The 23,646-nt window shown below is 34.7% G+C and overlaps 1 protein-coding gene across 1 annotated transcript in view; it reads right to left on the bottom strand.

Annotated features, from left to right (window-relative positions):
- Positions 1-23,320, bottom strand: part of LOC145692023 (protein takeout-like) — a 36,926-nt gene extending 13,606 nt beyond the window's left edge. The window contains exons 1-2 of the mRNA XM_081767319.1: positions 23,228-23,320; positions 12-104 (exon numbers count right to left, since the gene is read on the bottom strand). Coding sequence (XP_081623445.1) covers positions 12-104; positions 23,228-23,291 — 157 coding nt within the window. The 5' untranslated portion in view covers positions 23,292-23,320. The remainder of the gene's footprint in view (positions 1-11; positions 105-23,227) is intronic.
- Positions 23,321-23,646: the final 326 nt, after the last annotated feature.

The raw sequence follows: 23,646 nt of genomic DNA, 5'->3' as shown, positions 1-23,646 counted from the left end.
TATATACTAACCTGCAGTAGCGTATGGCCGAAGATGATTCAACAACTTCTGCAAACATGCGTCAAGGTTTGGATCATTCTTCTTGCATTGTAAGATGTATTCGGCTGAAAATTAATTAAATAAATTTATTATTATTATATTGTATAATATTATTACATAACAATAATAATTAATATATTGTAAATATTTCATCTTAAGTTTCCAAACCTATTTTCTTGAAAACAAAATTCCATATTATTGTAAGTGTATCATATTAGGATCGAACAACTCAGTTTTCATAAGCTAAATTTTAAATTATTGCAAGTGTATCATCTTAAATTTGGAAATTCATAGTTTTTCGAAAGCAAAATTTTAATAAATTAAAAACGTATTACGTTTAGCAAATAAAAACTTTTAAATGATTGTAAGTGTATCATCTTGAATTTAAAAAATTTAGTCTTCAGAACCACAGTTTTAATCAATTTCAAGTGTATCACCTTAAGATTAAAAAAAAAAAAAAAAAAAGTTAGTTTTGCAAAGCAATTTTTCCAACAGGTGTCAGATCATCGTCTTATGTGTTGAAAAGCTTAGTTTTTCCGTAAACATTTTAAATAATTGAAACGTATTAATATAAAATTTAAACTATGTTCACGAAGTTCAAAGAACATTATTTATGTAACATTTTAAGGAAAATGTATAATGAAAACTAACTTCAGTCCTTGATGTTACTGTAAAATGAAATTAAACGAAATGTAAATATCAATAAGCTCAAAGTTAATGTAGGTAACTGAGGTATCATGATCGTATTTCACTGTGTTACTAATATTACAGTATACATAATTTTCACACGGACTTTATACTCTGATAATACAGTTGTTTCATAAACTGGGGCAGTGGAGTATTCTCCATATGAAGCACGAAAAACCAATAAGGGACGAACAAGTTGGTGATGCTAATCACAATCATAAATATCATAATCATGATATTAGAACAGTGTATGAAATCAGCAGGATTTCTAAGCTGGTGTGCGAGGCAAAATGATTATACCCTCCGTTGTTCGTATATAACCTGTGGGATGAAGAGCAAAATTTTTATCTGCCAAAGTTAGTTTCTCTGGGAATGGCACTGGTTCCACTCTAACTTCCTATATTGCCGCCGTTTATGCGATAACCCTATCTTTGTTTCTCGCAGTTCATTGTAGTTTGCAGTAATGAGTTTGTAATATGTGAGGTAAATTGGGCCCAATCATGTAAGGTTACATTATTTTTCAAGATTGAATTTTCTTTTCACGGTAGTCTCAGAATACTACGCCATAAATGTTGAATGTCAGTGCTTGCTAACAATATCTTACGTGTGGTGGCTTTTGTGAAAAATAATTTGAGAGATCAATTTGTATTTGATCAAGTTCTAACAGTGACGGATCCAGGGAGGCGATCGCCCCCCCCCTAGAAGAGGAAACTTTCTTATTTTATATATATAAATGAAATCCATCCCAGAGTGTGGAGCTCTTAAAAGTAGTTCTAAGTAGCAGTATTATAACCCACCGCCCCCCCCCCCCCCAGAAGTCCGTCCTGGATCCGCCTCTGAGTTCTAAACATTTTATTCAATGTTATGGCTTATGAGCAGGGACGCAGCCACATGCGAGATTCACTGGGTCTGGACCCACCATAAACTTTGTAAATTGTCATTTATATTGGATAAGTTATAAGGAAAACGTTTATAATTACAAGGTCTGTATGATAAGTAATGAGACTCGCCGCGCCGCGGCGCGCGTGTCGCTGGAGCGGGTTTGTCGGTGATGGAGGATGTAGGGGGGGGGTCCGAGCAAAGCAACGCACCGCGCGTCAGTTGGCTCCGAGCCTTAGTGGAGCGCGGACAAGCCTTGGACAAAGCCCTTGTGAACATTCTTGTCACGGCGGAAAATCAACAAACATGGAGGGTTCCATCGAACAGCGTTATGCGATCAAATTTTGCGTTCGCCTGGGGAAAACGGCTACTCAGACGCTTTCTCTCATCACGGAGGCCTACAAAGAGGAAGCCCTATCCAAAGCCCAGGTGTTTCGTTGGCACAGTGCGTTCCGGAACGGCCGGGAAAGCGTTGAGGATCTGGAGAGGGCTGGACGCCCGACAACAGTGACTACGGACGAAACTGTGGCAAAAGTGAGGGATCTCCTGAACTCAGACCGTCGATTATCGTTGAGATTGATTGCTGATGAACTCGATATGAACCACACAACAGTGCACAAGATTGTGACGGAACAATTGGGAATGAGAAAAATCTGTGCGAAACTGGTGCCGCGAGTGTTGACTGACGAACAAAAGCAACGACGTGTTGATTGTTGTCAGGAACTGTTGAACCTCATGAACAGTGACCCTAACTTTGAAGATGACGTCATAACAGGTGACGAGTCGTGGGTGTTCCAGTACGACCCTGAAACGAAACGTCAAAGCGCGGAGTGGCACACTCCTGCGTCCCCGCGCCCCAAGAAGGCCAGAATGTCGAAGTCAAAGGTGAAAACAATGTTGATTGTTTTTTTTTGACAATGTGGGGGTGGTCCACAAGGAGTTTGTACCCCAAGGACAAGCCGTCAACGCCGCCTTCTACAAACAAGTCCTTGAGAGACTGCACAGGAGCGTCAAGCGGAAAAGACCGGCGATCGCTAGCCGGTGGAAGTTGCATCACGACAATGCCCCTGCCCACACCGCCTTCTTAGTGACCTCCTTTTTGACCCGGATTGGGGTGGAAGTCCTTCCACAACCACCCTACAGCCCAGATGTGAGCCCGGCCGACTTCTTCCTCTTCCCGAAGCTGAAGCCACGCTTGAAAGGAACCCGTTTTGCAGACGTCACAGCCATCCAAGCAGCCGTGACCACATTTCTAAAGGACATGCCGGCTGCTGACTTCCAGGGGGCGTTTGCAGCGTGGAAACATCGATTGCAGAAGTGCATCGACGCAAGAGGAGAGTACTTCGAAAGCTTTTAAGTCCCTGTACAGATCAGATCAATAAAACAATGTTTCCAGACCTGGTCTCATTACTTATCATACAAACCCTGTATGTATATGTTGATATGGACAGCAGTCCGTATCAATCATATGATATCATTTTTCTTTATGGCCAAGCCTGAACATTTACCTTGTTAAGTTTTGTGGCCAGACATGTATAAACATGTTTTTCTAGACAATTCTGATATAATAAGTAAAGAAGTTACTAGTAGTGGATATATTCTCGATTACAAAGAAGTAATTTTGTGAAAAATAAAGAGGTAAGTGCAGAAAATCTTCGGAAAATACATCAGTCTACGTATATTTTATCTTGAGTGTTATTATTGACCATTTAGTAAGTAAACTACGTTTTAATTAGTTTCAGAAATTATAATATAGCAAACTTAGGGTTAATACATAGATGTTATAATGTTAGAGATTTGATTTTATACTTCATCTGTGGTCTTTATTATTATTATTATTTTAAATACAAACAATGTAGTTGTATATGTTTATAAGAATATAGTTATTTGTATCGTGATTTCGGGTGTATAATAACACCAGTGTAGTACTAGACGGCTTATCACATAATATTAGACCCACTTACTTGAAACCCCTCCCCACAAAAGTTTCTGAGTGCGCCTGCTCATGAACAACGAATTTTCGACACCATCAGTTGCAACTAATCTGCAAGATGGATAAGATTAATATTTGCCAATTATGCAGCAATTGGCTGAAAGAATAATGCAATAATTAAGTTTATTTAAATAATATGTTAGAAATTAACATTGAGAAATGAAACGCATATTAGAATAATAATAATAATAATTACACGTTTGTTCTGAAATTAGGACTTTCGCAAATATAATTAAAATTGCATGAAGTTCGTAACGATTATGAAAGAAAACGTGTAATTTTACTGTTCTAATGGATTATTTAATCTTCAATTTCAGTTTGTACATATAAGTTAGATAAACTTTATATGTTAGTACTCTTTGAGTCCATTCCAGTTAAATTGGAACATATTAATGTTGTTAATCAGATAGATTAGTTGCAGCCAATTGTGTTCCAATTCACACAGCTCCCGACGGAGTGTTAAGAACCTATGACATAGTATATGAACTTATAATGTCAAATTTCGGAAAGGACACACTGACTACACAGGGAACAATGTATTTTTCCTTCTTTGCCAATTTGGAATTTGCCAACATAATTGCAATTCTACTTATGGCGTAATATTTACATAATGCAGAAAAGTCTAGTATGAAGAAAATAACTTGTGCATGATCTATAATAATCCGTGACATAATACTAAACTAGTTTTGAAATTAAGAAAAAAAAAGGGTCTGTAACTTTAAAACGTATTGGCAGCATCGGTATTTATCGAGAATTTCGAAGAATTTTTAGTCGTTTTTAAAAATAAGAAACATTCACAAACTTAAAAAAAAATCAAGATACATTTCTATTAGTCACTTTTTTAAAAAAATATTTTCATTATAATAGTGAGATTCCATTATCACGTAAGCAATGTGAGACCTTTTACGTAATAGCAACTGCATCTCCAAGGACAGGAACGTGGTACATCTAAATTAATAGCGTAAGAAAATATCAACTTGTAAATGTGCTAATGGAGTAAGAATTGTTTATTTTTTTTATTCTACTTTTTTTCCCCTCTGTGCATGTTGTCATTACGAAATAGCACAACCTCCACCAAGGCCAAGAAATAAAAATGGGAGAGGTTCATACAAGCAACAAAGATGTTTGCCTTGGGCACTTGAAACTTCCTACACTTCTCTACAGGTCATTGGTAGGCGCAATTTTATTTAGTAATTTTTATTCCTCAAAAGATTTGCGTTTAAAAATTCATTTTCTCTAATACAATTTAGCTAATATTAAGTCGGTAAGTTGATAAATTGTTGTGCATAGTTAGTCGTTGACTTATGATCATTTTTAGATACGGCTGCTTCTCTGTAAGTCTGCCAGGTTCTAATCTACTATGTAAAATGTAGAATAAGACCAATAAAGAATGCTTCGAGAGCATTGTCAGAACAAACTTAAAAAGAATGAAGCGGGAAAAATAATTGTAATTGTTCCTACATGTAAAAGCAAATCTTTTTATCCGCACCTTCTTCTGTTCCCCGCAAAAGATCACAAAATGTAATCTCTCTATGACTTACGATTCCCGATATATGGCTCCTTAAATCTTCCGCAATTCGAACTTTTTTGGCCAATATCTAGGGAAATTATATTTGCTAGTAGATTTTCTTCCAAAATTCCTTTAAACAATCGATTTGTTCTATGTATTTACAATTGCTACTAAATTTGTGTTAATAACTTGTAATAAGTTTCATTTTCCAACTATATTTGATCTAATATAACCTTCTTTTAGAGACCCGGATTCGATTCCCGGTGGGAGCTCATGCGGTTCGGATTCCACGTTAATCAGTAGGTCCACGTCTCATATAGCCTCACTGTTAAACGGGACGTCAAACTCAAAATCAACTCAACTAAACCTTCTTTTAGAGGTTTTAAAATTATTGTAGAAAATTCTCCTCCGATACTAGATTTCCTTTCTACATTTCTTTTTTCTAAAGTAGATTTCTCCTAAAACTGCCTTTTGTTAATAGATTGTCTTCAATAACAATTTAAAATAGCACTAATAAATTTTGTTTTATAAATACATTCCTTCAAGTGAACTTTTATATTTGCCAATCACTTGTAAACGGACGATTTTGCTTAAACATTTTTTTCTTTGTCCTAAAACTGAAAATCTGTTGGCACAGTAGCGTGGTACAATTACACAGAGATCGGTCTAAATGTTTTGATAGCTGATTATTCCAGTGTGAACGGTGGCCAGTTGGCCATTGGCCACTGGTTACTCTTTGATACCAAAATGTTCACCATCCTGTTAGATATTGATCAACACCAATATGATCTCTCTATGACTTACGGTTCCCGAGATATGGCTTCTTAAATCTCCCGAAATCGGAACTTTTTTTTGGGCCAATATCTCGGGAACGTTAAGTCATAGAGAGAAAATATTGGTGTTAATCAATACCTAAGTGAATGATAAACATTTTGAGACCAATACTAACTGGTGGTCACTGGCCAAACCAGTGGCCACCCGTTACTGTTTGGTATCAAAACGTTCACTATCCTCTTAAGTACAGATCAACACCAATATGATCACTCCATAACTTAGAAAAAAATATGATTCCTGAGATATGGCTCCTTAAAATTCCCGAAATTCGTAGTTTTTTGGCCAATATCTCGGGAAGGGTAAGAGGGACGTGATAGTTCCATCACGTTATCAGATAGTTTCTGATGGTCTATCGAATGGACGACTAGAAATTAAAAAAATCACAAATAGTAGACAGACAGATAAACGGTGAGACTGACACACACACACACACACACACACACACACACACACACACACACACACACACATTCATACAACACCGACAACAAAAATGTATTATGGCTATGTCCGATCAAAACTGGAATATGCTGCTGTGATTTGGAACCCATCACAACAGCAATACAGACACCAAGTGGAAAAGGTCCAATCTAAATTTATCAAATACTTGATGTACAAGACAACTGGAATCTATCCATATTATGAAAATTATCTAACATTAATAGACAACTTCTGTATCCCTACACTTGAGCAAAGGCGAAATGTGATAGATTTGATTTTTCTCCATAAAATAGTACAAAACGAATTTAATTGTACGGATCTCATATCAACATTAAATTTTCATGTCCCGACACTTAAAACGCGTGCTAATAACTCTGGTCTGTTTTATTGCAAAAAAGCAAGGACCAACGTATTATTGAAATCACCAATTTGGAGAATGTGTTCTACTTACAACAAAATATGTATCAAACACAAAGAAATTGACATCTGCAATATGAACTCTATGTTTAAGAAAACTATTGTAAATGTATTACGTAATACACCAACACTATAATTGGGCTTATGCCTGTTGTGTTGATGGCAAATAAATAAATAAATAAATAAATAAATAGAGAATTCAGTAACGGACTCTCTAAGCTTCTTGAATACGATTTTCATGAATCGTCGATCGTTATTACTAAGAGTTTGTTGTTTCTAATAATGTTTTTCCTTTATTTCTAATATCACAATTTCAACACATAACGTTAGTTTTATATACACACAATTACTTTTATTTCAGTACTCTTAGTATAACTATCTTTCCTACATTAGTAATATATCTATTACTAGCAGAATTCCCATTCTTCGCACGGAAAGAATTCGTTTCATTTTGGGCATAAAGGACACCAAAACTTCCACCAATCAACTTCAAAAACCTCAAAAGCTATGAATTATTTTCAATTAAAGTTACATATCATTATCCTCCCCTTAGAAGTACTAATAGGGACCGAACTTTGATGTAAACGGCATCGAAAATGTCTCTTGACCCCGGAAACTATAGATTCGACACGAATATTGGTCATTTCCGATCATTTATATATATATATATATATATATATATATATATATATATATATATATATATATATATATGTGTGTGTGTGTGTGTGTGTGTGTGCATATATATATCTTCCTCCCCTAACTTGAATTTGGATTTAAAACGGCATAGAGTTTCGCTGTTCATCTCAGTGACCTAGAAAACTATGGATTCAATACTAAATCGGTGATTTTCGATCATTTTTAAATATCTTCCCTCCCCCTCCCTTAAATTGCAATGTCAAAGTGAAATTGTAAAAACCATCCCAGGTTCAGACCTCACCTATATTGAAAATTTGTTCTAGATCGGTCAGGTGATTCAAGAGTTATTACGTCATAAAGATTTAGATTATTATATTATTACTACTATTATTTATTTTATTATTATTATTATTATAGATCTCTGATAATAATAATCAGCTATCAAAACATTTAGACCGATCTCTGTGTAATTGTACCACGCTACTGTGCCAAGAGATTTTCAGTTTTAGGACAAAGAAAAAAATGTTTAAGCAAAATCGTCCGTTTACCAGTGATTGGCAAATATAAAAGTTCACTTGAAGGAATGTACTGTATTTGTAAAACAAAATTTATTAGTGCTATTTTAAATTGTTATTGAAGACAATCTATTAACAAAAGGCAGTTTTAGGAGAAATCTACTTTAGAAAAAAGAAATGTAGATAGAAAATCTAGTAGCGGAGGAGAATTTTCTATAATAATTTTAAAACCTCTAAAAGAAGGTTCAGTTGAGTTGATTTTGAGTTTGACGTACCGTTTAGCAGTGAGGTTATATGAGACGTGGACCTACTGATTAACGTGGAATCCGAACCTCATGAGCTCCCTTTGGGAATCGAATCCGGTTCTCTAAAACAAGGTTATATTAGATCAAATATAGTTAGAAAATGAAACGTATTACAAGTTATTAACACAAACTTAGTAGTAATTGTAAATACATAGAACAAATCGATTGTTTAAAGGAATTTTGGAAGAAAATCTACTAGCAAATATAATTTGCTAGTGAAAATCTAATAGCAAATATGATTTATAGAGTAAATTTATTGGCAAAAATTGAGCTCAAACTAGTAAACAAACATTATTTGAGTAGATATTTTTGCAAATAAAAATTCTTAGAATAATGTATTAGGAAAAAAAAATTAGTAGAAAGAATCTTGTGTGAATTATAGTGGATTAAAAGGAATAAAATGACATTTAATAGAATAATCTATCAGAAAACAAAATTTATTAGAACGAACTTTGTGTGAAATATAGAAATAAAACGGATAAAATGGAATTTAATAGAATAATATGTTGGGAAAATAAAATTCATTAGAACCAATCTTAGGTCACTTTTCATCCAAGTGGTTCAGTTATACTTCACATAAGATAAAAGTGACCTAAGTCTAAAAATATTGGAAAAATTGGACTAATGCCTTCCTTTACTTTTATACGTGGGCACATTGAAAAATACTTTAACAACAAATTATATTCAGCAGTAAATTATAATTTATAACCTGCATACTTATTGCTTTGGTTGCTAATACAACATAAATATGAGTTGTTAACCAAATATTGAACTTCGACTTCTTCTCCTGCAAAGTTTGAACTTTGGAACTTAGGCTGTTTGGCATCCAAACGGCCCAATAGACAATAACGAATGAAAGGGAATTAATTACAATAATGTGTTAAAAGTCGTTTCTTAGAATGAATTTTGTGTGAAATATAACGGATTATTAGAAATGAAAGATGCTTGTTAGGCCGAATTTTATGTGAAATATAATTGATTATAATTTAAAAAATTATTAGAATAATTTGTTGGGAGATATTTTAGAACGAATCTTACATTTCTAGTATAACTGATTATAAGGAATGAAAGGAACTTTATTACAAAATGTGTTAAAATATATTTTTTAGAACAAAATTGATTATAAGGAACGAAACAGCGAAACATAATTAATTAATTATAACAAAAGAAAGGAAATTTATTCGAATAATTTGTTACAAAAATATTAAACCTAATTTTATGTAAATTTTATCGAATGGAATAAATTTTGCTAGCAGTAGAACGTCGAAAATCTATTTAGAAAAGACCATTCTCTCTTAGCCTGAAGGGCATAATCGTGGGACGTTGAACTAAACGATTCCATTTAAGAAAAAATCATTGAGAGTAGCAAATATATTTGAGAAAGGATTTTTTGAGAATCCATTCATAAGAAGACGTGAATTACTATCTATATAGAAGATCTGAATTATTGTACGAATCTAATAGTCTGAAAAATACTGGAAAATGATCTAGAAGGGAATAGAATTTATTACAGTGATGGAATATCAAAGCTATTAACTGAAACAACTGTCAAAAGACATTTTATGCAAGCCAAACATTCGAGAAAAAAATATTAGTTTTTTTCTTTTTTTTTAAACATATTGGCAAGTAGAAACAACTGGAGCGAAAATACAATTAAAGAAGTTAGATAAATCTTATATCAAAAGGAACGATATTGAAAAGAATTGTCTAGGACAAATAGAATTTGCAAAATAGAATTTCATGAGAAGAATATACTTGTAAAATAAATAAAATGCATTATCTATTAACAATATTTATTAACCAGATTAATTACGAAGAAAATATACTGACAAAGAAACATTTGGTAGTGAAATATACTCTCTAAAGAAACATTTATTAGAGATAATCAAGAATTGTCCTAAGTAAATGTTGACCCTTTCTGACCGTGTGATTCCATTTGGAATCACAAGCTTTCTTGGTTTTCACAGCGCATGCGTATATCGTGCCGAATGATTCCAAGTTGTCTCATACGTTGTAGTTATAACGCCCTGGTAATATGTAATTTTGCGGGGAAAAAATGGATTTTCTTACTTCCTTGGACTTCAATATATAATCCATTGAAATAAAAAAAATCTTCATTTTGAAAAAAATAATTCAGATCAGAAAGGGCTAATTATATACACGTATTTTAGCAATTTTTCACTTTTGTTATGAATTATTTTAAAACAAAATAATTCAAAATAAAGAAAAACTGACAAGAAACCAAGCTACTTATTGTTTTGCATAGTTCTCATTAAATATATTTATGGAACAGATTTAAGTAGCTATATCTGGGAAAGTAGAAAAAAAAAAACAATTGTGTATGCCGCCAATAATCGGAACTCTACTCAAGGACATTAAGAGTGCAGCACAAAGAAAGAAGCACGAATTGTTCCAACATTTCCCTAATGTTTAGGGAGGATATAGGAACATTATTAGTATTGAAATTCTGCAACACATTATAAGCACCTGGAGGTATCAATAGAAGCGAGAGCAGAGAGCCAGAGTTAAGTAATGGATAAATGAAAGTGAGGCATGAGTGTATCTGAATGGTAGAATAGAATTTCATAATCGAATCTATCAGCAATGTCAATAGGGTTCTACCGTAACACCACGGACCGAGACAACGAAATGTTTATGTGCCTGATTGGCGAATCGGACAGTCACATGCCAAACACTGATAAAATTGTGGCGCAGCGGCGAGTGTCCTTCAATATCATTTGGCGGGAGAGGGTAAAATTAGCATTGCGTCGATTAGTACTGTGGCTCTTTTCGGTTGCACGGCGTACGGATGTGCTGTTGGAATGGTGTCGCAAACATCACTCATGGAGAGACAAATAGCGGAACATCGTCTTCTAAGACAAAACACAATTGTCTTTGGCATGATGATGGTTCCATCCGTGTCTGCTGAAACTATACGAACATCCAAACGCTTAGACAGCAACTGGGTTCTGCATCGCCAGATTGGTCCAACATCGAACACATCTGATTCTTTGATTCTACAAGGCATTGCATACCAGAGACCTCACCTAGATAATCTGCGGCAATGTGTTGTGAGCGCTTGTGTGCTCTACGAAGATATCCAAGGTCCCATCCTCTGCTTCTCTCTCGTGTTTCGGAAACCACAAATGAGGCGCCCTAGTACCAAAAGTCGCCAAATCCACTTTTTACCGAAATTGAGTTATATATCACTTGTTATATGTTTGATCTAAAGGAATTCCATGGAAACAGAATGTTGATTAAAAGCTTAGTATTTCACACTAAAAAACTACTTCAAATATGGGACTTGGTACGCGTGTATATGGAGCTTCACAGCAAGTTTTGCGAGATTACTTGAAACTAAGAGAAGTTGATATGGCGGATTTCGATACGAGGCGCCTCAAATAACTTCAAGTATCAGAAAATATATATACATTATGTTTTCATAGTCTTGAATTCAAGTGTATTTATAGGAAAGATTACAAAAGAATGGTTAATAACTAAATCTGACAAAAGGAGACTACTAAAAATAATATTTTTTCTTGCTTCTGTATTCATTAATCAGGAGCTAAAGTTATTGATATCTGTTTCAGAATAAAGATCAAATATAGTAAATTGATTTGGTTATATATATGTTTACTGAAATTGACACTGAGGATCTTATCTGGTTATTCTTACTCAATTTTCGCAAATGAACAGATACAATGTTTATAATGAGGAGATCAATATTTTACTCAAATACAGATTTTTCCCTTCAAATGTCAATGAAAATAAGCGACACTTTTAGCTTAAGTTTCAACGATTCGATTTTGAGTTAAGCTCTTGTGTTCATTCTTTGTTGCTAAGTAAGCCTGGTCGCTAAAGAATTCATCAAAGTGAGTGTTGTCATACTTAAATCTGATATGACTACTCTCACCCTAAAACTACAAGACTTCCTTTTTTGGCTATATAGTCAGCGGGCGCATCTACAACAGAAAGTATTTGGCTTCGATTCTCGACGGGAACTCATACATTTTGTATCTCACGTTCAGCTGCAGGTCCACGTCTCATAGAGATTCGGTGCTGAAAGGGACGCTAATCTTCAATTCACCTAACCAACTAGCTAAAGCTACAAGAGCACAACATTTGAGATTCAAATGATTTATTAAGGGGCCGCGGTGGCTCAGTGGTAGAGCGTTCACCTCTGGTGCTTGGGGTCCCGGGTTCGATCCCAGCCCCCGCCAAGTGAACCTTGTGGTGGACAAACAGAGTGTGCGTGGGTCTCCTCGGGGTTCTCCCGTTTCCTCACACTTTCTTCATTACACCATTTCATTCATTACTCATCATCACCGTCTCCTTTAGCCTCACCGGGATAACCGTGGGACGTAAAACTCAAAGATTTAATTTCATTTTCAAATAATTTATTACACATGATAAATACCAAAAGATGCAATGAAATTGTGTCATATTATGCATATTAGTGCTTCAAATATTTATTAGATGCACTTTCCAAGCTCCATATATACAGGGTGTTACAAAAATTTGCCATAATTTTGGGAATAGAGTCCTCACATCAAAATAAGAAAAAAATATTTCATATGGACCTATGGTTGCAAGTGAATAGTTTCGTAGTTATAGGGTGCCGAAAACGTGATAAAATGAACTTTAAACGTCCACAGTTCCACTACAATAGGACCAATCGAGTGGGGTCAAGACATCACTGAGAAACTAGTATGTAATCTATGCAAATATCCATCTTTCAGAACTTCCTGTACTTGCACAATTATTTTTAGAGAGGCTTGTTTGGGAGTACTTGATCACTCTCCACTTACCTCTTTAAAAATTGGTGTACAAGTACTGGAGCATTCTTAAACATGTATATTTGGATACTTCACATACTGGTTCCTTAGTCTTGACCCAACTACGATAGGTCCCATAGTAGTGGAGCTATGAACTTTTAAAATTCACTTACTTCACGTTTTCGGCAACCTATAACTCCGAAACTATCCATTTTTGAACACAGTTCCACATGAACGTTTTTCTTCTTATTTTGATGTGCGGACTCTGTTCTCAAAATATTCTGACACATTTTTGTAATACCTTGTATAGGATGTTTGGATTAGATTTCTACATCGAGGCTATGTCATGCTATCTATATCTTAACACTGGACCACTATCAAGTGAGCTCTGAAAGAATCGAACTCGAACGTTCTGAGCGGAAGATTTGTACGTTAACCTATAACCAAAATGGTGATTTGTGTATGTACATAACTACGCAATAAATAAGATGAAAATGAGTTGCAGGTGGTATTTAATTTAACCTTTGCAACTTCAAGCACTGACAATATTTTATTTCAAGTTTGTGTTTCTGGAACGTCATATGAAGGCTTCATGAGAGATGTTTACCTTGGATCTACACGGAATTCTCTCAAGCTTATATCATAAGTATAATTTTCCTTCGAATTTGTTTACGTATGATTTTGTAATAAATAATAAGGTTCAAATATAGTTGAGCAAATGCTGTACTTTGCATACGAACCTGAAGAACACATCTTGACATACAGGTGTGACACAAAACCTTCGAGATGCAAAGAATAAATAGGTTGGTGTAAAATTTACTTATAATATTCAAAAGAAATTGCTTCTGTAATAAAACTATAAAATTTGACGAAATATATGCAACATCTTATGTGTACGAGGTTTAAAATAACCTTGTAATTAAACTTATCAAATCAACTCACAATAAAATATTTAAAAATATCAAATCAATATAGAATGTGAAAGTTTTGCCATTTCAGCAGATGTTCTTCACAAAGTTGCCCTGTTTAATATTAGTTTATTCTATTTTAAAATAAAATTGCGTAAAACGTTGAAGTTGAAGGAAAACATTGAAAATTTAACCAAATTACAGGTTAAATAGTCGTAATGAAAATTTGAATGAGGACTTCTCTTTCCTTTCAATCATTATTTTCAGGTAGATTTAAGTTTGTAGGTAGATTTTGCACCATCTTATATGTTCTCGATACCTACATTTTCATCTCTGAGTAGAGTTTATTTATTACACTACAATTAAAACTTTACAGTAGCCTCATTGTACCTTCTACATTAAATTTAACCAACAAATTTACGTAATATATTTATATGAAACGTCTAAATTTGCTAAATATTTTTGTTTAAGGCATGTTGAAGATGAACTATTATCTTGAACTACTACAAATATTTGAGTGTAGCCTAAAGGGCTAATGTTGATTATTCAAAGTACATTTAATGCTGAACTATCTTTCTATAATCTGTTTCTATTCTCTTATCAAATAGTTAAATTCAACCTTTCTAAATACACTTTCCCTTTCTAATAATCCAAGTTTTCCGTAAATTCATTGTTGTTAGTGTGAATGACAGGTATGTCTGTGATATTATTATTATTATTATTATTATTATTATTATTATTATTATTATTATTATTATTAGTCTTTTTCAGAGCGACGTACTTTCAGTTGTGCTCTTGAGTGCTGAACGCAACAAGATCAGTGTGACCACCCAGCAAAAATATTTCGTACTAAGCTATGCAGGAAAAAAGTAATAGATCTGGGGAAAAAGTACCAAAACTTTATCTGTTCCCGTTTCATCCTAGTTATGATATTTTGCGATATTAATATCTTATTAAAACGTTTTCGGCAGCTCTCCCTCTCACTGGGTGGGGGAGTGACCTTCACATTCTTGAAAGAACCCCCAACTTTAATTTTTTAGCAGTCAAAATTCGATATAAAATGTGCAAACCACTTACACCCTCCCAAGTTTGACTTTACACACCAAAACTAAAACTCCTGAAGGAATTCCTGTCTAATTGTCGTATTAGAAGTTACTGTAAAACCACTAAAGTAACACAAGTATGACAAATATGGAGGATGTCGGGAGAAAACAAGAAATATCATAATATGTACTTATTGAGAAAATCAAGTTTTAATTCCTTAGTAGCCTACTGTTTAAACGGATCACCAAATATGTAATATTGTTTACTGTGGTCATTTATTAGTTGGAGGAGGCGACCGGACGGCACCTATGTCCCACTTCCGCTCTTGTAAATATCAGTGTTAAAAAACAGGAGAAAAAAATTACCAGGATCAGTGAAATTTTCATGAGATTCCCTTTTCTCTGTCAAATATATTTATGAGAAAAGAAAAGGAGGAGAAAAGTTCTAGAGTTTTTGGTGAACGAACTAGAGCACTAAATTATTATGAGAAAAGAAAAGGAGGAGAAAAGCTCTAGAGTTTTTGGTGAACGAACTAGAGCACTAAATTATTATGAGAAACGAAAAGGAGGAGAAAAGCTCTAGAGTTTTTGGTGAACGAACTAGAGCACTAAATTATTATGAGAAAAGAAAAGGAGGAGAAAAGCTCTAGAGTTTTTGGTGAACGAACTAGAGCACTAAATTATTATGAGAAAAGAAAAGGAGGAAAAAAGCTCTAGAGTTTTTGGTGAACGAACTAGAGCACTAAATTATTATGAGAAAAGAAAAGGAGGAGAAAAGCTCTAGAGTTTTTGGTGAACGAACTAGAGCACTAAATTATTATGACAAAAGAAAAGGAGGAGAAAAGCTCTAGAGTTTTTGGTGAACGAACTAGAGCACTAAATTATTATGAGAAAAGAAAAGGAGGAGAAAAGCTCTAGAGTTTTTGGTGAACGAACTAGAGCACTAAATTATTATGAGAAAAGAAAAGGAGGAGAAAAGCTCTAGAGTTTTTGGTGAACGAACTAGAGCACTAAATTATTATGAGAAAAGAAAAGGAGGAGAAAAGCTCTAGAGTTTTTGGTGAACGAACTAGAGCACTAAATTATTATGAGAAAATAAAAGGAGGAGAAAAGCTCTAGAGCTTTTGGTGAACGAACTAGAGCACTAAATTATTATAAAAGGCACTAGATCTAGTACGAAAGTACTAACGGTACTCACACTGGGCAAGATCCAAATTATCACTGCCCAAAAGACATCTACAGGTGGCGATTACATAACATGAATATAACGGTATGAACATGAAAAAAAAGGTGAAATGAAAATTAAAACAACGAAAATGCACTAGGAAAAATTCTGCAGATGGCATTTTTAGACATAATTAAATAGACAGAAGAAAACTATTCATCAGCTTAAGGTGATGGATGCCACAACATGACGACTATATATTTACTACGTTCTCGAAATGTTTCGTAACATACTAGTAAGTACGATCATAGCTAATTAACATACGCTATTACGGGTTAGAACAGGCTTTGTTTCAAGTGACTATGACTTACAGAGTGCCATGGAAAAGGACATAATATTATGTTTCTGTGTATGTGGAAATTGTTCTAAAATTTGTCCAGTAGTTGGACGATAATTATTAAAATGATTCTAAAAAATTTTCGAATAATGTAAAGAAAATGTTCTAGCAATTCCTCAAATAATGAAAGGAAAATAATGAGCAAATTATTCTTTTGTTCTTCAAGTTTTTAAAATGATTCCAACTATTCTTTCAATGATAGAAAAGAAGTTATTCCATTAAAATTTAGATCAAAAGAGGTATTGAAATCATAAGAAGAGAATTATTTTAAGAATTTTGTAAATAATGCAAAGGAAATTATTTAAGCGTTGTTCGAACGATGAAGAACATATTCTTCTAGCAATTGAGCGGCTCGGGGAAACATAATGGTAACACATTTTCAATTTTTTGAGTAAACTGCGAAAGAAAATTTAACATTCTCATACAAATCAATGCAATGTCACATACCAAACAAGCTTCTCCTGCTATCTACACACACATTTCCTAAATCAAACTACCTACATACTGTTCTCTGGATCAATCCCAAACCATTCCACTTAATAACTCAATTTAATCAGAAGTGGTACTTATCATTATGTTCGCCCGAGCCACTCGATTATTAGAGTTACCAATACTTGAATAATTATTATAATTAAAATTCACACATAAATAGATACAGACTGAAATGTAACTAATAAAACTCAACATAACTGAGTGTCAAGTAGGAAATCCAAGGATACAAATATAATATGTACTCCTTTCATTAAAAAAAATTTAACATTCACATTCATTTATTTTTCCTGCAAATCTAGTAGGTATAATGTATCTGTTTAATAGGCAAAAAAATACACAGAAGTTTTTCTTTCTTTACAAGTCAGTCTTATAGGTAATGTTACCACATACTACGGACATGTACTGTAACATTATAGCCTAAATACATTCCACGAAAATTACCTTGACTTTTGTTGGCAGTGTATGTGCAAGTCAATATTAAAATATGACATTGTAATACAATACGAGAGAGAAACCTATAACCAGTTTTCATTATTATTAACGGTTGTTATTCAGTTCAGGAAATGCATCTTGTCCATTTAGCTCCTTCTGTGTTTTTTAAACTTATTTAGTGGTCGCGAAAAGGCCAAGACAATTATATATGCTTATATATATACTGAAAGGCAGAGTTAATGTTTCTGTCGTAATAATGTAATGTCCGACTGACGTCATTGATCTGGAGCTGCTAATTAAATTAAATTTCTTAGTTGTAAAAAATATTAAAAATAATAATAGTTGTAATCAAACGAGTGCAAAATTCAAGCAGTTTGCTGATAAGAATTTCGGAAACTATTAATAAAATGGAGAATATTCTCTCGTCTTCGTCAGAATTAAAATTAATAATAGCTAATCAGTCATTTTTGGCAGTTTACTTGTCGCAACTTTAGGGATGCACGCGAGACGAGACGAGACGAGAAATGGAAAAGTCTCGTCTCGTCTCGCAACCTCAAATGTTGGTCTTGTCTCGCGTCTCGTCTCGTCTCGCAAATATGAAGTCTCGTCTCGCGTCTCGCATAAAATTTTGAGTCTCGTCTCGCGTCTCGCGCGAGACTTTCTCGCATGGTCTCGCAGTCTCGCATATATTCTGGGTCAAAATTTTGCAATGTGTTATTCTATGGCTGTTAATGAATGATGTAATATTCTGTCCGAAGGCAGGTATTTGAATTAAAAGTCCATTGGCAAGCTGAATCCTTGATGGTTTGCCATTGCTTTCCATGGGATGAATGTTCATAACATCCTAAGGAGACGCAACCTAAAGTTCAACATGGTATCCGAACTTGTGTCCCCTCCGCTCCAAATTAAAAGAAAAGTTGTGCTGGAATTTGATTCCTGGATTTTCGTCAAATTAACCCTTTCCGGTACCCGGCTTTTTGGGCTATTTTTTAGACTTTCAGTCAAGCAGCTACTGCATCGTCACTATTTATCCTAGGATCATGGTTCATACCCCATTCTCTTCAGAATGAAGCGGGCTTTCAAATGGTACCACTTGCATGCTCATACCATATACCAGGAGCGGAAAAAATGATGTCAAAGGGAAAATTACGGAGGGAATTTTTTCTCGCACTTTGGGCCCCTCTGGAGCGGCCCTGTGTGAACGTACCCATCTAAAAAAATCTGATAAATAGTATTTGGTATACTAAATGTGTGTGCCAAATTTCAAGTTTCTATCTTGAATAGTACGGGCGGAAGAAATTTTATCAGGAATTCCCACCATGCCCCAAATTACCGTAAAACACCATGATCTCAGGTAAAAAATTTTCTGAGACATCCCTAATTACCCTAGGGTCGTGTTTCGCCCATCATTCTCTTTAGCTTAGAACTGCCTTTCAGGCGGTATGACTCACATGTCTCCATCATGTATCTAAGGCGAGAAAATCCCGAAAAAAGGGATTTTTTTGGGTCTAAATATCCTTTTTTTTTTTCAACTTTTAGCTCCTCTGGACCCCCATGTTTTAACGCAGTGATCTGAAAAAGTCTGATAAATACTACTAGGTGGGCTGAATGTTTATGCACAATTCCAATTTTCCAGGTGCAAAAGTAAGCCCGCGAAAAAAAAATATATACCGACAATGTCCCATATTCCAGTATACAGAGGGAAATTTTTAAACATTCCCCGAGACATCCCTAATTACCCTAGGGTCATGGTTTGCACATCATTCTCTTCAGAATAGAACTGCCTTTCAGGCGGTACCATTCACTTGTCTCCATCATGTATCTAAGGCGAGAAAATCCCGTGAAAGGGATTTTTGGTAAAAATTTCCCTTTTTCAACGTTTAGCCCATTTGTACGCCCATGTTTTAACACAGAAGTACGAAAAAATCTCGTAAATACTCCTCGGTGGACTGAATGTTTGTGCACAACTTCAATCTTCTAGGTGCAAAAATAAGCCCGCAAAAATAATACCGAAAATGTCCAAAATTCTCCTATACGGAAGTATATTTCCATAAAAATTCCCTGATAATTCCCTAATTACCCTAGGGTCATGTGTCGCACATCATTCTCTTCAGAATAGAACTGCCTTTCAGGCGGCCATTCACTTGTCTCCATCATGTATCTAAGGCGGGAAAATGAGGAAAAACGGGATTTTTGGGTAAAAATATCCCTTTTTTCAACTTTTTGACCCTCTGGATCCCCCCTGTTTTAACGCAGAAATCTGAAAAAAATCTGGTAAATACTGCTTGGTGGACTGAATGTTTGTGCAAAATTTCAATCTTCTACGTGTAAAAATAAGCCCGCCAAAAAATAATGAACATAGACCGGCCCCGCAATATTAAAAGAAAATATATATTTTTTAGAATTATGACGTCATCACCTCCTATGTCTCGATGCAGGAAGGTGTGAAACCATACGTAAGGTCTTCTACAATGCCTCTGGACTTAAAAAAAAAAAAAAAAAACGGACGAAAAAGCTCAAATAGGAGAGTTATAACGCAATATACCATGAAACACCCCGTATGGTACAGATTGTACCATGGAACCCCAAAGGGTTAATAGCATAATTTACAGCAAAACCAGCATAAATTGTTGCTGGATCCAACATTGTTTTCCAGCTTAGAGGTCTCCAGCAATATTTGGCTCTTCTAAAATATCGTCGCCACTATCAACACTTACACGTTTTGGTCGTTTCCTTGAAGGGTGATTTTCAATTATAAAGATGTTTTTATATCACCAAAAGAGCTTGTAGACAACAAAAGAACTCCTCACAACACAATACGACCCAATTCTTTTGGTTCGTTCGTGCTTGTAGCAATGTTGCATTATCGCATTTTATCAACTTTCGCTTTCAACTTATATAGTGTTGCCAGATCTAAAAAATAAAATCACTGACAGATATAGGGCCATTCCTACCATCTCGCATCAAACCTATAGGACCATCCTACCAAACCAGTGTTTGAATTAAACTTCCGAACTAGAGGGGGATGATTTTGATAAATATATAGAAAGAAAATACTTATTCCATGTAAAAATATCATGTTATTTCTGCGAGCCGGACCCGGGATAAACTTTGACGAGAGGGGACTTCCCCGCCATCCCCCAACATAAATCGCTAGTAGTAATGTGAAAAAGACAGAAACAACAGAAATATCACATTTTCAGCAATAGGGAGTCTTATTCGCTTTTCAGACCAAAAAACAGAAGTTCATGTATTCGTGCGCGCCCGCGTGTATGTGTTTGTGTCGCAAAATAAAGTCCTAAATCCATGTTGTTGTAATAAATTTCCAATTTACAAAGCTTTTCTTTTTTAATGATGTTTAGAAACTGAAGAAGGTTTTAATTCTGAAAATCAACCTTGAATAATAATAAATCTCATAAAATGTCTATTGCCCCAATCACTTTTTTGTTCCTGGAGGCATTAACGCTCAACTTAGAATATTCAATAAATGTAAAATCACTAAATATATAATTACATGTAATTCATAAATGTTGCGAGACTGCGAGAAGTCTCGCGAGACTTCTCGTGCGAGACTTAACTGAGTCTCGTCTCGCGTCTCGTCTCGCATGGTTTAGTCTCGTCTCGCGTCTCGCATAAAATTTTCAGTCTCGTCTCGCAAATGCGAGACGAGACGCGAGACGAGACGAGACTTCTCGCGTCTCGCGTGCATCCCTACGCAACTGAGAACCTTCCATTCTCCACGGCCTTCCGCTAACCTCTTCGTCTTCATGTTCGCTAAACTCTCGGTCTTCAGAATAAGTTTTATCTGTTTTGATACCGTCCATTAATAGTAGTCTCCTTTTCCCTTTCCCCCTCTTTCCTGCCACCATCCCCTCTAGCACGTGTCTCATGATACATACAGTTCCTTCTTAAGCAATGACCCCAACAATTTTCTCCCCCTCTTTTTAATAATATCTAACATTGTTCATTTCTCCCAGATCATTTCTAACACCTTGACATTCGTTTTGCGCTTGATCCAGCTAAATACATAAACTCTAGCAAAAACCTGGTATATATCCCTCGTTACCAGCTCTGAAGCTAGGTTCTTATAGATAACGTGAATGTACTATATTATATTATATTCACATTATAAGTAAGTACAATATAATTAAATATGTGTGGAATATACTGTACATGTATAATATAGTTTTATTTTTATTTTTACTCAAATGCAATTTGTGTCCTTTGCAAAACCATTTATTACGAGTCATCTAGTAGCTTCCCGTTTGCAGCCATTTAGAAACGCGAGGGTAAATGCCGACTTTCAAAATGGCTGGAAATCGAAAGCAGATAAGTGAGTCCTGATAACAGTATCTCATGTAAAATAATATTGTCTAGGGCGCTCTTGTTCCACATTTCGATTATCTTTTATCTATTTGAAGATATCACATAATTACTGTAAAATTAGCGGTATTTTAATTTCGCCGTGATGAAGCCTCTTAATGCTGTATTTTGAAAATGTGGCTTAATGTTCTTTATTCTTTATTAACTTCACTATTTGTATTATTATATTATTAGTAATAAATACATTCCACAAAATAAAACTAATATTATAATGTATAATAAAAAGTAAACATTATAATTGCAACATGTAACAATATTCCTGTCCTAGTGGAGAGACGTTTCTATCCTACAACAGCGTCCTACCTGAAGGACATATGATTGGACGTTTAATCATTAGCGACAGGGACAAGAACACCAGAAATATCGAGGATAATTAAAAATATTTCCTCACTTTTAATCATGCTTTAAGAGGGATTTGAACTTCCAGTGGATCGCGTCTCATCATCCGAAGTCGAACGCCCGAGATTACTCGGCTATTGCCACCTGCAAAGCGCTCACCTAATGACATCGGATAAGCTAACAGGTTGCTCTGTGTAGACCCTAATCTCTAATGCTAAAAGAAAGTAGCAGGGCTGGGTGCAACACGTGTATTCGCAAGTGGCGGCAAGTTTCGAGGGGGTGACAAAATCTATTATAAGAATATTATTTAAAATAAATATTTTTTGTTGGAATCAGACTTCATGAAGATGGCAGTTAAATTTACAAGATAACCTTCTATTTGAATGCTACATTTATAAATCATGAATACTACATTCATAATCATGTTAGGTCGCATTAGTTTAAGGTCACATGGACAGTGCTAAAGCAAATAGTCAAACAAATCCGAGCATGAATTGCTCGATTGATATCAAATACAACAACCCAGTTCTCGAACGGTAGCGAACATCTGTTCCATTTAGTTAGTTATCAGAGTTTTGATGTGAAAACTAGTTATGTCTTTGTCACAAACAAGTTTTTTATCACTGAAGGTGGAAAAAAGTTTTTATTTTTTATTTTTATTTTTAAATTAACAAATGTAGAAGGCAAATCAAGAAATAAAGATAAAAGAGCTAGTTGCACAGGAAATGCAAACTGATATATTGAGATTGAGGTTCAATATTAAAGTTTATAGAAGGATTAGCTACTTTCTTCTGCAGGTGAATAGATACAACGAGATTGTATTTGTAGTGTTTAGGCCTTTGTGATTGCGAGTGTCCCTTTCCCTCCCCTTCGTTGTTCATGATGGGGTAGCATACTTGAAATCGAGGCTTTTAAAATATGTTATTTCTGGAGAAAAGGGAACGGCAAATGATGCTGTTACACTGGGCAGCCAAATTGCCTAGGACTGGCCTGGAAAGAAGAATATAAACCTATTAAATAAACGGAGTACTTACGAATTTGTTCTTCTGCAACAACATAAGCGAACACAAACAAAATAATGCCCCAAAGTTTCAACATGGTTTACTACTTCCTGACGCGCACAAAACAAAAGAACGAATAAGACTAATAAAACCGGAAGTTCTTCCGATCCTTTATATATAGATGTGCAGAATAAAAGTAAGGTTGCGGGAAAGGTTACAAGATTATACCAATCCTTAAAAACATTGATTCGTTACTCTATTGATAATGAAAGGAATAAGGAGAAATATATTAGGGAAAGTTCAAGTTCGTTCAAAAATATTTCGCTCTTCTTTGACCTTTGGTGTTTGTTTCCGGTTTTCTTTCTCTTCCTTACAAACATTAGTAAGATATTAATAGCTATACGCAAGATATGTTCTTCAGCGCATTTCTTTTTCTGTAAGTGTTAATCGAA

This window comes from Thermobia domestica, chromosome 8 (assembly GCF_964235325.1).
Source record: "Thermobia domestica chromosome 8, izTheDome1.hap1.1, whole genome shotgun sequence".
NCBI classification, from domain to species: Eukaryota; Metazoa; Arthropoda; class Insecta; order Zygentoma; family Lepismatidae; genus Thermobia; species Thermobia domestica.
This window is presented reverse-complemented; position numbering and strand designations above follow the sequence as displayed.